This window comes from Nicotiana attenuata, chromosome 1 (genome assembly GCF_001879085.1).
Source record: "Nicotiana attenuata strain UT chromosome 1, NIATTr2, whole genome shotgun sequence".
Lineage (NCBI taxonomy): Eukaryota > Viridiplantae > Streptophyta > Magnoliopsida > Solanales > Solanaceae > Nicotiana > Nicotiana attenuata.
The window spans coordinates 21,595,943-21,613,408 of NC_031989.1; the positions used below are offsets into that span (position 1 = coordinate 21,595,943).

The 17,466-nt window shown below is 36.9% G+C and overlaps 1 protein-coding gene across 1 annotated transcript; it reads left to right on the forward strand.

The window, feature by feature from the left end:
* LOC109214129 (cold shock domain-containing protein 3-like) lies at window positions 3,338-8,162 on the forward strand. Its single transcript, XM_019378047.1, has 3 exons — window positions 3,338-4,100; window positions 4,332-4,532; window positions 7,579-8,162. The coding sequence occupies exons 1-3, from the start codon at window positions 3,447-3,449 to the stop codon at window positions 7,870-7,872; spliced, it is 1,149 nt and encodes a 382-aa protein (XP_019233592.1). The 5' UTR covers window positions 3,338-3,446; the 3' UTR covers window positions 7,873-8,162.

Sequence of the window (17,466 nt, forward strand, 5' to 3'; positions counted from 1 at the left end):
TTCACATATCACTTTTTCAGCTGCTCATTTCTCCCTCTAATGTCGGGATCACCAACTCATTTTCCAACCTTCTTNAAAACTTCATTGCCTAAACTATTGAGTTTTGAGTGGGCATTTGACCTCCGATTTGGGAGATTTTTATATGGTTAGACTCGTGAGAGTACGAGGGTTCTAAAAATGTAAAAATTATTCGATTCCAAGACGTTGTCCTGAAGGGCATTTTGGTCATTTCACCTAATTTTACGCCAAGCTTTGAATTTATTAGCAAAACCAGGTGTTTGCGATGTTATTTACGATGTGTAATTGAATTGAATAGATTGAGCCATTTGGAGTCGGATACTCGTGGCAAGAGCGTGGTTTCTAGTTGATATTGAGCCGGTTCGAGGTAAGTGGCTTGTCTAACCTTGTGTGGGGGACTTTTCCCTTTAGGACATGATCTTTGAATATTTGAATGCCTCTTACGTGAGGTGACGAGCGCGTACTTGAGCTAATTGTTGTGAACCCGTTTCTACTTGAAGTATTTAAATTGAGATTTCATGTTTACTTGTTCATTTTAAACTGTAAGTTTATACCTGTGCTAGCTTAGAGACTCATGTTTATCTGGCTTACTTGCTAATTGTTTAGCTGTGCTATTTGTACTCTGTGGAGCATGTTAGGCTAGAATTTACTATTTCTTGTCCTGATCTTTTAGCATTATTCTGAGATTATGAGTTGCTTGTTGTTGTGTGTTTAATATGGGACTACGGGACGGCTTCCCGGGAGATCCTCCTGTACTTGAGATATTATGGAATGAGGGTGCGGGATACCAAGAGATCCCTGGCACATGTGTTTCTATATATATACCGGGATACCAAGAGATCCCCGGCTTACTTATTGAGGATACCAAGAGATCCTCGGGACACCAAGATATCCCTAGTGTATATGATGAGGATACCAAGAGATCCTCGGGATACCAAGAGATCCCTAGTGTATATGATGAGGATACCAAGAGATCCTCGGGATACCAAGAGATCCCTAGTGTGTATGATGAGGATACCAAGAGATCCTCGGGATACCAAGAGATCCCTAGTGTATATGATGAGGATACCAAGAGATCCTCGAGATACCAAGAGATCCCCGGCTATTATTCCTTGTTGAGGGCAGTTTTCTTTGTATTGTACCTTGCTTTCTATTACTGTTCTTCCTTATTTACCTGGTTTAGAATTCTTGTTGTAGACTTTATTTAAACTGTTTCTGTTATCTCATTATTTATTATGTTATCTCAGTAGGGCCCTGACCTTCCTCGTCACTACCCAACCGAGGTTAGGCTTGGCACTTACTGAGTACCGCTGTGGTGTACTCATGCCCTTCCTGCGCATGTCTTTCATGTGCAGATCCAGGTACTTCCTCCCAGGTGTATCATCCTCGTGGTGGAGAGTTCTAGCTGAGACTTGAGGTATATCTGCTACGTCCGCAGACCAGGAGTCTCTACTCTATTCCGGATTTAGCAGATAGTTCCTTTCTTTCCTTTCATGTTGTTAGACATTCTGGTGTAGAGCGAATTAGCCTGTGTTTCCCTGAGTTTCCGGATTTTGGGATTAGTTGTAGACTTCCGCATATTTTTGAGTTGTTTAGGCCGAGTGGCCTTATATACAGTTGTTATTTTCGTATGTTCAGTTTTAATTAATTATTCCGCAAATGTTAATTTGTTATCCGGCACTGTTAGGCTTACCTAGTTGTAGGAACTAGGTGCCATCACGACATGTTCATGGAGGGTGAACTGGGGTCGTGACATGACCCATATAAAAATATGTTAGGCCATAATGAGTTGGGACTCGAACCCAACTTTTACAGTCATGGATCATCAGGACTCAAAATCCAATGTCTTACCCTCATGGTGCGTTGGGACTTGAACCCACCGTCTTATCCTTATATAATGTTTATCATAAATGGTCTGATTCACATCAGGAATGGAATATAATTTTATCTAGCCACATAGTAAAATCTATCATAAAAATAAGCAAAATAGAAATGATAAGAACTATTATCAATAAAAATATGATAGAGTACAAACTCGTGTACTAGTATCCTATATATAAACATGTCAATAAGAGAGTCACCATGTAGCGTTATTACTATGTGATGTATTACTGTAAACTAATACATGATGATTAAATAAAATACACACAAGAATTGAAACACATAACTAAATATACTTAACTTAGAAAAATAAATAATCTTAAGTAATAACTATTGCTAGCATATTCTGTTTTAATACAGATGATGTCAAAATAGGCTAGTAAAACATAATGATATCACTTTGTCAATTATCAGCATAAAAATGTTGCATCTAATTAGATTAGGCCATCGATCTTAAAAGTCCTCGTTAATACATAACATGACCAGAATGCTTTTTAATGTTTCACAAAGATCTTTTAATATCATAGAAAATCAATGATAACATGATGTTATAATTGTATAAGATCAATTTTAGAACTAGGAACAAAGGTAGTGGACATATACATCCATACAAGCATGAAAACTTAAAATCAAAGCTTAGTTTTTTCTAAACAAAGCAACTACAAATCTTAAATTTTAACATAAGCTAAATACACAATTTATGGTATAATTTGAAAAATAATACTCCTTGGACAATAGAGGCAAACTAAACATTAATATGGCATACGTAATAATGCCCATATTTCCATTGGTTCAAGGTTGTCGACCATTCATATCTCCTAGGTTGATTAAAGCTTCGTGCTGATAATGTGTTATGAAACTTAGCTCAAAGTAACAATATAGAACAATAAAATAGACAACAATGTAGAGAGGAATAGAGGAGAGAATCTTATTTCTTCTATGTATTCAAGTGTATACAATGTGATGTCAAAGCCCTCTATTTATAGGATGACATTGAGGTATACAAAGGGATATCATAAACATGGTATTAACTATTGAGATCATGGGGAAAGATCATGGGGAGGTTATGAAGGTGTGGGAGTTACAACTATAATGGTGAGAAATAGTGGGAGTTATCTACATAATGGAGAAGAATAGTGGGAGTAACTTCTTTAGGAGTTATAGATATCCACTACAAAATAATATTTCATAACAATAACTTTATATTTCCAATAATAATAAAATAAACTCTTAATTAATAATTTCATAAGAGGAGTGCAATGTCAATATTCGATTAGTAGGAAAAAATGGATGGAGCAGTAAATTTTAAATTTGATGTGACTTTCCACATCAAATTAACTGGCACTAATAAATAAGTCAAATTACCAGTTTAAACTCTTTATCTAATCAAACACTATCAATATATATAGAGAAATGGGCGAGTAAAATCTTTGTTAGCTTGCTCACAGGAATTGTATGCTGTGATGTTGTTGTGATTGGACCAAATTTATTAAGCCTGAGAAAATTAAAAGGTTAAATGTGCAATATTGTTGAATAATAGTGATAGAATGAATTCACAACCAAAACTGCAAAGAAGAAGAAAGAAAAACAAAAACAAAAAGAAAAGGAAAACTTGGCGGGAATATAGAGGCGATTTTGAAGTTGAGGCCAAAAAGTTTGAAATTCGCGACTACGCAAAATCTGCTGTCGAAGAGAGAGAGAGAAAGAGAGAGATGGCGGAATTTGAAGACGAAGAATTCCTAGCTCAGGTAGCCGCAGCAGAAGCGGAAGCTCTTTCCACCGCCACCGCCGCCAAGCGTCGCCGGATCTCTGCCGCCCTAACCACCACCACCGTAAAGCACAACGTCAACGCCAATAACACGATCAGTGTGGAAGAAGGAGCTTATATCGCGGCTCTGAAAGGGAGCAAAAGCGTCGTATTCCAACAAAAAGGACCGACTAATGCTCTCTCTACTCCGATTAACGACAGCTACAAAGCACACAGCAATTATTTGCCTAGTTCCGACGCTGCTGCTGGTTCGTGCTTTAAGTGCGGGAAATTAGGGCACTGGGCTCGGGATTGCGATGTTAATCCACCGAATGATGATTCCACGAGCTTTCCTGAAAAGAAATGTGCATGTGGATTAGGTAATTGCCTTGTGCTTACTGCTAATACTGAGAAGAATCGTGGCCGTAAGTTCTACAAATGTCCTATCAGACAGGTATTATCATTTCAACACAGCGTACAAAAATTTCATGCTTCTATTTGTATAGTACCTTAATTTTCTAGGTGAAATGGTGATAAAAAAAATATAGTGCATATCTATGAACAATTTTTTCCGTTCTGACCTAAAAGGTCTTTCGTAAGCATTTGTGAGTGCTAAAATTTGAGTGTCCGGATTTAGAGTACTGTGTATATTTCAATAGTAATCTGAATTTTACTACTTCCTCAGGAGAATGGTGGTTGTGGATTCTTTGAGTGGTGTGACCAACCTTCTGTTACCAATACTGCAACTGCCCGAGGCCCTAGTTACTCTGTTAGTTCCTCGTTCCCGGAGATTTCATGTCCATGTGGTTCTGGCACATGCCTAGTTCTGACAGCCAAAACAGGAAAAAATATTGGTCAGCAGTTCTACCGGTGTCCTTCTAATCAGGTTTAATATCAGCTTGATCTATTCCTTTTTCTGTTTTACTAGTCTGCTGCACAGCTTAATGGGATTTAATGTCTAAGTACTTGAAATGCTTCACAATGCCTGGTTGTGCACGTGTGACATAGGCTCATTTGATTGCAAAAAAGTCGTGCTGATGGGAAAAACTTTTTGGCCTTCCATTGATGTGCTGCCCCTAATTTCTACTATCAATCTTTTGTTGTCAAACAGAAAGTACAATCTCAAATTAACTCCAAATATCCAGTGACATTCAAATTAGTGTCATCTGTCATTTATGAAGCTTAATTTTGCTCAGGGTAGAACCTGGAAAGTATGAGAGTGTGTAGCATACTTGCTTGAGCTATAGAGGCATCTTGACTTCAGTGGTTTATACAGGCTTGACGTCAAAGTTGGTGGGTTATAAGCATGAATAGCAAAATATCATAGAGGTTGGGATCATATGATACTTAAGTGGATCGACGGACTAGCTGGAAAGTTGAGGGCATATGTGGTAAATCTAAGGACTATGGTTTCATATTTCGCGTAGGAGATTATCCGCACATTACCTTAGGTTTTCATCAAGACAAGTGGGTACATTCTTTTGTCGCGAGGTTCTATAAGGTTCTAGCCTTTCCATATTTCATGGCTTCATCCTTTCAGGTCTTAGAGGAACATTGCTTCAGGGTTTTAGGTTTCAAGGGTTCAAGTCTTCTTTATGTTTTTTGCCCTGATATCTGTTGCATTATTCGAGGCTGTAGGCTCTCTTACCCTATTCCGTGAATTGGGTGTAAACTAGGGGTGTGCATTCGAATCGGTTTATGGATAAATCGAATCGATTATTTGTTATCGAAATCGAAATCGAAAAAATCGAAACCTTATTGAAACGATAACGATAAGCATATGTACAAATCGATAATCGATAAGTAATTATCGATAAGGGTCGATATCGAATCGATAAATTGAATGCACACCCCTTCACTGTAGATACTCGTTAAATGAGTAATTACCTATTTGTGTAGATTAATATAACATACAGAATGTATATATATTCCGCTACTATTTTGAAAGCGGCTATACAATATTATTTTCCCTAAACTATACCCTTTCCTTTACCCTAAGTCCCTTACCCTATTATTTCCTCTACCACATTTAAGGAATGATCATATTTAAAGATCAAGGGAATGAAGTTCAAATTAATGGAAAACAGAATTAGCCGTGATGATGTGTTTTGTTTTGTTTTGTTTTGTTTTTTTTATACCGTTGGAGTGTTGGTGGCATACATTTGATCCCTTACTTTAGTTTTGTTGCATGTGCTTGTTGACACAATTTTTATATTATAAATGGTGTTCGTCTTATTTTAGCTTCTTTTTGTCCATATTAGTTAGGCGCGTTTATAGCGATATACTTTCCGTGGAATCCCGCAAATTTTCTTATTGGTGTAATCGATAAGTCCCAAAATCGATAAATCGAAATCGAAAAAATCGAAACCTTATTGAAACGATAACGATAAGCATATGTACAAATCGATAATCGATAAGTAATTATCGATAAGGGTCAAAATCGAATCGATAAATCGAATGCACACCCCTAGTGTAAACCCTATCTCGAGCTGTGATGGTGTGTAGCATGGTCTAAGAATCTCAGAGGGATACATGTATGAGCTGCAAAAGAGTACACTAAGGTAGTCTTCAGTGGTCAATTTCCAGGTTAAGGTCTGTAACAGACAAGTTAATATGCTCCTCGATTCGCTATGCTTGGCACAGTCCAGATAAAGAATTGCTATCAGAATCGGTGATTAAGGGGTATATATAGGATTGCAAAAGCACCCTTGTTAGTGAGATTTCATTGTCATTGGGCTCGATTCACAATAGGGTTAACTCGACCCTTATAATCCTTGATACCTATTGTATTTCCTGTCATGCCACAGATACATTTTGTCCCCTTAGACGCATTCATGATTCTAGTCAGTTAATCAAACTGTTTTATACAATACACAATGATATGTACACAAACTAACGTCTTAAGCTTTACCATATAAATAACTAAAATATGAATGACATGTTGCCATACCACTTCTAACATAGCTGAGCTATAATCTATAGGCACGTTCCAATTAGTCCTCTGGGCTTCTCCATCAAAATCTAGCAGACAAATAAAAACTCGTAAGTTTAGGTCTGATACTGTTATGTTGGAAGACCTAATCTCATCTACTCAGTTGGGACCATATTGTCTATAGCTGTCGTAGCAACTTGAAAACAGTCTCATTTTAATGAAAACCCACTGGTCATGACAGTCCTCTGTTTATATTTTTTTCTGTCTTGCCTATCTTGTTATGTTCATTAAGTACGAGTCTGCAAAATTGAAATGGAACAATGTGCAGCACTGCAGCCATTATATCTAACCTGGCCTGGGTAGTAGAGATTCTGCGATTTTATGCATAAACCAATGGAGATGCATTCAGGCATGGGTACTTTCAGAATAGTCTAGAAGATGATGGGAATGAGTTCTATCGCTACTGTATTCAAGTACCAACATTACGTAGTAAACAACTATATGAAGTAAACCATTAGCATATCTTGGAGTAAGGGAATTAAAATCTTTTGTTCATTTTTCTTAAATATTCAACATAAAATGCCCTTCCCCTTCTCTTCTTATAAGCTGTCATATGAAGCCTAGCTTTGTGGCTGAAGGCCCTTGGTATTTTGCTACTTCCTGGAAGGATGTAAGCTGTCAATTGCTTATCACTGAGAAGTGCTATCTTATGGGTGATAGATACATGAAATTGATGTTTAATGAAAATAAGTTGCAATGTTATAACACAATCCAGATTTTATTGAATAAAGTATTACTAGAATCAATATCTTAGTTAAAGTGCTGGAGAAATATTTATGAAAATAGACCTTTTTGCTGTGCAAGTAGTTAATCATACTTGATGAACCCATCATGCCATAAAGCACACAACAATCTAGATACTAATGACTACTATAGCGCTATAGGGTAATAGTTTGATCATTGTATTTGTGGCTGTTAATGTGTTGTTTACTGTTCTTAGGGAAGTTGTGGGTTCTTCAAATGGTGTAATGACAACACAACCAATGCTAGCTTCTCAAATTCATTTAACATCTCTCAAACTTATCCAAACATGGATGGCTCAACCAACAAAATCCACAATTCAGTCCCTTCTTCCTGTTTCAAATGTGGCAATGCTTGGCACTGGGCAAAAGATTGTCCTCAGTCGTCTTCTCAACACTCTGCTGCTGATGGAGGGGTAAAGTACCCGAATTCAAGCACTTGTTTTAAGTGTGGTAAGCCTGGTCACTGGGCCAAGGACTGTTCATCTAACTGATTCCAGAGCAGTGATGGACATTAAGACTAAGTGGATTCCCTCGTGGTTTTCAAGAACTGCAAATAGACGTAAACTTGATATCTGAACGTAGACGGTGAAAAATCTGAAGCTCTGTTATAATTTTGATGTAAATATTGCCATCCGAACCCTCCTGGAAAAGAAGTTTGTTTTCTTTGAACACCTAATCAGCCACAAGTTGCAGTTAATCACACATCCACAGTGTGTGTGATCTTGGATTTCGGAATATTGATCTGCCTGTTAATTGCTTTCTTCTATTCTTTTGCTGTTTAGTAATGGTTTAATAATCCCATTTTCCCTAAATCTTCCAATTTTTCAAGTTTGGGACATGTATATATTAAATTTTGCAATTAACTTTTTTTTTTAAAAAAAAGAGTGGTAAGAAAGGGATGAAAGCTTCCTGAGGATTAAGACTTAGAGCCCGTTTGAATTGGCTTAAAAAAATGGCTTTTAAGCACAAGTGCTTAAAAGCACTTAAAAAGCACTTTTTAAGTGCTGGAGCTTGTTTTATAAATAAGCAGTTACATGTTTGGATAAAAGTGCTGAAACTTAAAAAAAGTTGTTAAAGTGTTTGGTAAACAAGTGTTGTTAAGCACTTTTTTTTTTTAAAATGACTGATATATCCTTAAAGCTGATAACACTAAAAATAAGCTTATTATTACAAGTTTTTAATGCTAAATTGATTCCTATACAAATTAATTTATGTCTTGTTCTCGTTAAGTTCTCAATGATTTGATAAAACAACTTTTAATATATATAAATTATTTATTTAAATAACATATAATAATAATTTGATTAAAATAACCAGTTGACCAATGGCATATACTAATAATTTAACTAGTTTACTACTATGGCCAATGAACATATAAATGAAATATATTTAGATGTTTCTAACTTTCAAATCTTTTTTGCGTGAATTGCCTGTCAAATTTGACTCGTGATGTTTATTACTAAAAATATTGTGACGGAAAAGGAGCACCACTGGAAAAGAAAGGAAAGGAAAGGAAAAAGATGGGAAAATAATAATGAAAGAGTAAAGAAAGGAATAAAAGGAAAAGAGAGGAAAGTTATGGAAGAAGAGGAACAAGAAAGCAAGGCTGCTGCAACATAACAGAACGGAGAAAAGAAAAAGATAGCATATTTTAGGTTTTCTACTTAGGGGTAATTTCGGGATTAAGAAAAACTATAAGGGATAAGAATCTAATATATTTGGTCAAAGCAATATGGCTTTTAAGCCAATTTAGAAAAAGTTGGGTTTACCCAACTTATTGCTTTTAGCTTTTTTTAAGCTGATTTTAACTTTTTTTAAGCTCTTTTTTTGGTTGCCAAACACTCCCACAAGTTAAAAAGGGCTTAAAGCCCATCCAAACAGGCTCTTAATGACAAAAGGACTCACTTTTGCTTTTCGTACGTCAACCATGATGAACTTTGATAGATTTTGTAAACTTATTGTGATTATGAAACGAGAATTTTAACTGTAGTTCCTAGTTTTATTTTTCCTCGTGCTAGTATGTTCGTCTAATTTATCTTAGATAACTGGTCAACTAGACCATCAAAAAACGAAAACTGGCGATCTATTCAAGGGGAAAAAACACCAATACATGTCTGAACGGATGGCCCGTAAACCAATTTTTTTTTTTTTTTTGAAAACAGGAAATATTTTATATAGTACTATTAAGGATTAATATAAGGGGAGGTCCTTGTCGGACAATGATCTTGGTTGACTAGGGGAATACTAGGAGCTAGGCTACTGCCTGCTAAGCTAGGGCTTACATGGGAATTTAATAGAGTTAAGTTGGTTGATACATCAACATTGGTACTAATAGAAGATATTGTAGTAGTGACACCATTATCAAAAAGAACAAAATCCATCAGTGATTCTGGCATTTGTAGGAACGTGGCTGAATAGTTGACATTAGCTTGTGTTGATGCCTGCTTTGCTAGTTCATGTGCCACTTGGTTACCTTCACGGTAGATGTGTTGGATTCCCCAACTTCCTCATCCAATACCTGTAATCAGAGATAATATTAATGTGGGGATTATAAGTATCTGTTTCCAGGAGGTCAACGATGTTAGTAGTATCGGTTTCAATTACTAGGTGTGAATTGTTTTCCATTGCTAGTTGAAGGTCATGTTTTAGAGCCTGAAGCTCCATGGTAAGGGGGGTAGGGCCAATAATTTCCTTACTATAACCAAGAATCCATTGACCTTGGGGTCTCTAAAGATTCCTCCAATACCACATATAGTGTATTTATTACGGAAGGAACCATCAATATTTAGTTTAATGGAGTTAGTAGGAGGAGGATGCCAGCGAACATTAGTGTTATGAATAACAGGCGATCTGTTAGGGGGGTTGATGGCACAGTGCTTGTATTCTATGGCTCTTGCATAGACGAGATGACTGGAAAGGGTTTTGTTGATGCGGTTGAAAACATTGTTATTCTTGTTGTTCCATAAAACCCAAAGTGCAAATGGAAGGAATTCTTCCCAGGTTAACGAATAACTAAGAATTGGGGGGGGGGGGGGGGGGATCTTTCTTAGAGCATCAAGCTAGTGCATGTTTAGTGTGTCTAGGGAATTAATGTTAAGACCAATATTATTCCAAATATGAGTCGCATGTGGGCAATAAAGGAATAGATGGGTGATAGTTTCCTCCTCTTGACGGCAAAGAGAGCAAGTAGGATCTATTTGCATACCAATGTGGTTGAGGTAAAATTTTGTTGGAAGTCTGTTATGCATGCATTGCCATATGAAACGCTTGATTTTGTTTAGGGTATTAAGCTTCCAAATCCAATCAAAGGAAGTAGGAATTGTTAGAGAGCAAGTGGGACGAAGAAGGGATATTATCGATTTTGTGGAAAAGTTTTCATTCGAGGTTAAGAACTAGTAGGGACAGTCAATGGAGTTATTATTAATAGTTAGATTTGTGGATAAGATAAGGTTCCTGATTTGCTGGGGTAAGTCAAAGGAAAGCTGGGATAGATCCCAATGGGAATTATTCCACACACCACTAATTTTTTTGTGAGTATCATGAAGAGATAATGGTCCAGCAATCATACTACGTTGAGATTGATTGTTAGGAAGCTAAATATAGTTAAGTCTACACATGTGCCATTACCAATACTCCAAGCAATTCCTTTTGAGCAAAGATTCCAACCAGTAAGGATATTGTGCGAAATAAAGGAGCAATTTTTAGCATTGGTGCGGTTACTATATCTATTAATCAGGACAGTGGCCCATAGATTAGAGGGTTGAGTGAATAAACGCCATGCAAGGCTAGCTAGGAGAGATAGATTTTTGTGAGAAGATTTATGAATTCCCTGGCCCCCTTTATCCTTTGGCAGGGTGATTGTATCCCATTTAACATTATGAATTTTCCTCGAAAGAGTGGTAGAGCCCAATAGAAAATCTCTTTGTATTTTGTCACGACGTTTCTGGATAGTTGGAGGTAGGAGGAAATATTGCATGGAGTGATTTGGGAGAGCGTTCAAGGTTGTTTTGATTAGGGTGACTCTTCCAGCCAAAGAAAGGAAGTTGGTTTTCCAATTTGCAAGAGGATTATTCAAATTATCTATAAGGTATCAGAAATCAGAGTTCTTAGGGCGGCGATTAAGTATGGGAAAACCAAGATACTTCCCAAAGTTGTCACCAGTGCTAATGTTTAAGATAGAAGTGGCTAAGTTTTTTGAGGATTGATTGCAATTTTTTGAGCAAATGATTTTAGATTTGGGATAGTTAATTTTTTGCCCTGAAAATTAGCTTAAGAGAGAGAGGCGGTGATGGATAGAATGGATAGATTTTTCATTTTCTTCTGCCATTAGAGTGATCATCGGCAAAGAATAGATGAGAGAGTGAAGGGGTAGAGGGATTCAGTTTGATGGGGTTCCAAAGTGCAATGTCTACTTGGTAGTTTATATAGGCGGAGAGGAGTTCCATACTTAAGATAAAAATGTAGGGGGACATTGGATCTCCTTGTCTAATCCTTCTTGAAGGATAGAAGAATTTGGTTTTAGAACCATTCACTAAGACAGCAATTTTTGAGGTAGAAATGCAAGTCATAATTAGTTTAGTGATTTTTGAAGAGAATTTAAAGAAATTGAGGGCTCTATAGATGAATGACCATTCCAGTCTATCAAAGGCTTTTTCTAGATCAATTTTAACAAGGATCTTTCCTTTTGGACCTTTAATTTTTTGGAAGTGGTTGATGATTTCCTGTATAATAATGGCGTTGTCACTAGCTCGTCTACCTCTAAGGAAGCTTGATTGGAAAGGACTAATGAGTTTGCCTAGGAATGGTTTTATTCTATTGACAATAATCTTGGTGATTATTTTATAGATAGTATTGCATAACCCAATAGGTCTGAAATTTTGAAGATCATTAGCGCTAGGAATTTTTTTGGATAAGGCATAAGTAGGTATAGTTGATAACCTCGGAGAATGATTGGTTGGTGAAGACTCTGTGACAAAATTCAAAGATTGGCACCTTAACAAGGTTCCAAAATATGTGATAAAAGAATGGGTGAATTTAAAGGGTTTCATGGACCAAACAGCCTTACTGATCTCTTGGTTTTGAAGAGGTCTATCTAGGGGTGTGAGATCTATGTTATTAAAGGACAAGGGATGGTGAGTGGTGTCTTTGAGGCTTGTATATGAATGATTAGTTTGGAAGAGGTTCTCAAAATAATTAGCCGCATGCTCAATGATACGGTCTTGACTAGTGATCCAATTGCCATCCTCATCCTTAAAGAAGTTAATTTTATTGGTATGCCTTCTATTTAGGACACTAATATGGAAAAACTTAGTGGCAGCATCACCTTGGTTTAGCCAATTTATACGCGATCTAATTTTCCAATGTTCTTCTTCTAGCTTAAGGAGATCATTATAATCATTAAGGAGGTTAATTTCGAGGTTCTTAAGGAACGAGCTAGTAGGATACTGGGGGGAACTTTGGATGCCGTTGATTCTGGCCAGAAGATTCTTTTTATTAGATAGTACATTGCTAAAAGTGTTATTTGCCCAGATTCTAGTTTGTTCCCTAAACCTGTTTAAACCCTCAATAAAATTATTACCCTGCCAACTATCGTGGACGATTTTGCCAAAGTTTTGGTGGGAGCACCAATAGGTTTCCAACTTGAAATCCTTTTGGGAGCTTGTGAGCACGTGATTTTTGCCCTAAGTGAATTATTCCCGAAAATTCAAACAAAATAATTTTTCTTTCATTATTTTACACTTTCGTGAATTTTGTGTTATTTTCTGATAATTGTCTGCATTTTTATGTGTTCATTTTAATAAAAATATAAAAATATGTATGACATTTGCATTCAGGATCTAATTTCATATTTTAGGAATATTTAGTGGTTAAGTCGTTTTTAGAACAAATTTAAAGAAAATAACAAAATAGTCCATTTATGCATTCTTAATTGTTAATTGTTGAGTCTACTTTTAAATAGGATTTAATCAATTTTTAGGAATTAATTAGCTTAGTGTCGGAAATAAATTAGGTCTTTATTTTTATTTTTATTTTTGCATTGTTATAAAATCAGAAAAATACAAAATACAAAAAATGAAAACAAACAAAAATGAAAAAGGAACAATGTAAATAAAAGAAAGTGAGTCTTAATAAAAAGACCAAAATTGGGCCAAAATTGGTCTAGCCCAATTCATTTTACCCCAGCCCAGACCCAATTTCACCCCTTAACCTGTCACATTTTCGCCCAACCCAATTAAATTACCCGGTCCAGATGTCCATGCCCTTGAGACCAATGAAACGACGTAGCATAGGGGCCATACTACGTCGTTTTGAGTTATAAATGCCAAATCAAATCCAGGCCGTCTATCCACTCTCATCCAACCGTCACGATTAATTGGGGGCATTAAATAAAAGTGTCTTAAAGTCTCTGAAACCCTAGAGACCAGGACCTCCCTCCTCGTACTCCTGTTCCTCTCCGCCTCCACCACCACCCTCCGCCCTAGCGCCGCCGGCCGGAAATCGCCGCCGCCGGCGGCCAACGTCCAAATCGCCTCAAATTTTCACCAGCTGTTCTCCTTCTCCTCCTCTATTCGAATCCACCCTCCTTTTCTTTCAAATCTTACCGGAGCTCGTCGAATCTTCGTCGGAAAATATTCCGGTCATGACACCATCTCATCCAAACCACCCCAAATCAACACCCCAAGACCGCCTGGCCCTCCTCTACCCAACCCCCTTAATCCTGACCCTCGAATGTGGCCGGAACCGGTCGAATGATAATTTTAACTTTCCGGCCAAAACCCTAAATAATCCAATCCTTACCAAATTAGTACCATAGGGTTCTTGGACTTCCCTCATGAGGAATTTAACGTCAAAAGAGTTCGAATATCACCAGAATGGCTCAAATCTTACATCATAGATGCGGCGGAGCCCTAGAAGGTCATTTGGCCCAAATTCTTGCTCGAATTTCTCTATTTCTGGTCATGTATAAGTGAGTGTGTTTTTTTTCCTCTTTCTCTCATTCATTGGTTGTTGATTAAATCCATGCTTCATTATTTTTCTACTATGGCAGAAATTAATATTTAAGGTTTTGCATTTTGATTATTTTTGAGTGCCTGATTTCTTCTTTCTTTCCTCTTTGATTCATGTCGATTTATGGTTATTATTGGATTTAGGATAAAATCAGATTCATGAGTTTTGTTTAAGTGTTGTTGTTTGTTTTACTTGCTAGAACTAGCTTTAGGACATTAGCATTAATTATATTTAAATGTCAGTTAATTAGATTAGTTAGATTAATTTTCAAGTTTTGTTCAACTATTCACTGATTTTAGAATTAATTCAACTTTGGGAATTGTTTGGTTATAGCTGTAGTTTGAGTGTAAGTTCAGGGATAGTTTAGACATTTAGGATGGGGTAGCACATGGTAGTTGAAACTAGAATCTTCTAGAACATCCCAAAGTAGGATTTTAGTGTAATTTCAGTAATTGTAGGGTATTAACTTGTGACACAAGTCAGAAAACAAGGGACAAAATAAGTAAATAAAATAGGGACTAGAGGGTAAACACAAAATCTAAGGGCTGCCCTCATTTTGCCTATAAAAGGCAATGAATAGTGCCTGAATAGAAAGTTTTTCAGCCTCTAAAAATCCTCCAAAAGTTCTAGTTTAAGAATTCAAATCTGAGATCCAAATCGTCTTCCAGTTTTAATTTCAAAAACCAAAAAAAAAAATACTGAAAAATCACAAAAAAAAATATACTGTTTCATCGAGAATTTTGCAGATCTGATTCTGATTTTAGCTAGTTTTCCTCACATTTTGATAGTTTCCGTTAAGTTTTGGGTTTATTGAAGTAGTGTGGTGCTGTTCAAGTGGTTTCACGTCTGCTGGGGTTGAAATTGGGGTAGCTTTGGATTTTCTGGTTTTGTTTTGGTCACCTGGATGGGTGCTGGAATTACTCTGCAGCTTACAGCTTCTATTTTGAGTGTATTCAAGTTCAATTGAGTCCATTGGTTTGGTTACTTGCTGTTGCTGTTGATTTTCAAACTTATTCTGGGCTGTGCATTTGGATCTAATTGGAACTCCATTGGCCTGCTGTGTTTAAGCTGCTGCTGACTTCCTTTTGTTCTTTGTTCTATTGAAATCCAGGTACACATTGTAACTTCCCTGATGAAATGGAAACGCCAGTGCATTTTGATGTTGGCTGAAACTCCTGCTGTGTTTAGTTGTTTTGGCCTTGTATTTATTTAGTTTTGTGGTATTGAAACTGCATCAAATTAGTTATGTTACCTCAATTTGTTTATGGACCAGTAGATCTACGATCTGTACCTAAGTGGACTCTGTGAGTTATCATTTTAGGCTGAAGTGAGTAATGTCAATAGACCATCGTTCAGTTAATTTGTTTGGTTTATATGTGTGTTAGTTTTGGCTAAACAATTGTAGAATTTAGTTTGTTATAGGTAAAACATATCATTATAATTCGTTTGTTATAGTTTGCTTGTTCCCAAGCTCATTAGAACATAATAGTGGTTAAACCCAGAAATAGGAATTCTGATAATGAACTAAAATCTGATAAAACAGTTAGCATGTTTAAATTTATTGTCGTTTCGTAATTGACAACTGGGATCTCGTATTGTTATTAGCAGAGTTAATGGCTATAGTATTGATAAATCTAAGTTTGACAGTAAATTGATTGTTTGCCTTTTAATGTCAGAAGGGTGTGATAGTCTATTTAGATGATTTTTGAATGCCAAATTGACATGCTATAGTCTCGTTCAATTGAGTGAAATATCGTGCTAGTTTCAGTGGGTGTTTGGTTTGGATTCAGTTGGAGTAATATGTTCAAATTGTGGTTTCCTAATTCAGGGATTCGATCCCTTAGCCTCATGAACGAGGCCTGTTCCATCATCGCCCGGATTGGGCCTGCCTGAGACTCACTGTTGAGAGGTCTGATCCAGCGTACATATTGGGCTTCTGGACCCAAGTCCGAAACAACATTTGACTTGTTAGCGTTTACGCGCCAGACTGAAGTTTTTTTTTCTATAACAAATTAATTAGGACTTTTTCCTTTATTTTAGAGTCAAAATTAAGTAGATAATTGTAGTTGCTCTTAGGTTGGCTTTAAAATAAAATGAGATGAGCCTCGCCGAATAAACTACAAATTGTGGAGACCTCAATAAACATTATATTAAAATACTCAGAATTCGGGATAGGCCGTTAGCGAATTTCACGGCCTTCCCCAAAGATAATAACGCGATAGTCTCTTTAGGCACGCACTTTAAATAATTTTACATTCCTAAATACGGGTGCACATTTATGAGACCCAAATCCAAATCCCAACGAAGTCGAAATGTGTCAAAAACCACGGGTGCATTTATGTGACGTGGTTCGAGACATGTTTTCACGACGTTGCAATTCTTTTAAAATAAACAATAATAATAAAAGCAGTTCAAAGCTAAAGACATAAATCCAAAAACATGTACTAAAATCAAATAAATAAGCCAAATATGACAGTTGAGCGACCGTGCTAGAACCACGGAACCCGGGAATGCCTAACACCTTCTCCCGGGTTAACAGAATTCCTTACCTGGATTTCTGGTTCGCGGACTGTTAACAGAGTCATAATTTCCTCGGTTCGGGATTCTAAACCGGTGACTTGGGACACCATTAATCTCCCAAGTGGCGACTCTGAATCTTAATGATAAATCCCGTTCCGATTGTCCTTTAAGTGGAAAAACTCCTTTACGCCTTGCGGGTGTAGGGAAAAAGGAGGTGTGACAGCTCTGGCGACTCTGCTGGGGACAAGAACCCAGAATTTCGGTTCAGGGTTCAAGAATTCGAGCTCAGTTAAATTGTTATATTTGGCTTTCTGATTTTGCTACATGTTTCCATGCCTTATGTGCTAAATGCTTTACCGCTTTGATATTATCTGAAATGTATATACACTGTGCCGAAACCCTTCTCTTCTCACCTCCGGGGATGTGCTTACTGGTTGAGACTCCCTATTCTGTTAGTGTCATACCTTGAAATAAGAAAGAGTCCGGACAAGTTACTAAGCCGAACGATCCCGCGGTCCACGGTACGTAGCCCCCTCCTCGACTCGAGTTATCCGCTC

What these genes read in the sequence shown, in the direction of transcription:
- LOC109214129 (XM_019378047.1), top strand. Translation starts at nt 3,447, where the DNA reads ATGAATTCACAACCAAAACTGCAAAGAAGAAGAAAGAAAAACAAAAAC. An exon ending in ACAAATGTCCTATCAGACAG is followed by an intron (nt 4,101 to 4,331) that starts GTATTATCATTT and finishes CTACTTCCTCAG; the next exon opens with GAGAATGGTGGTTGTGGATT. An exon ending in ACCGGTGTCCTTCTAATCAG is followed by an intron (nt 4,533 to 7,578) that starts GTTTAATATCAG and finishes TACTGTTCTTAG; the next exon opens with GGAAGTTGTGGGTTCTTCAA.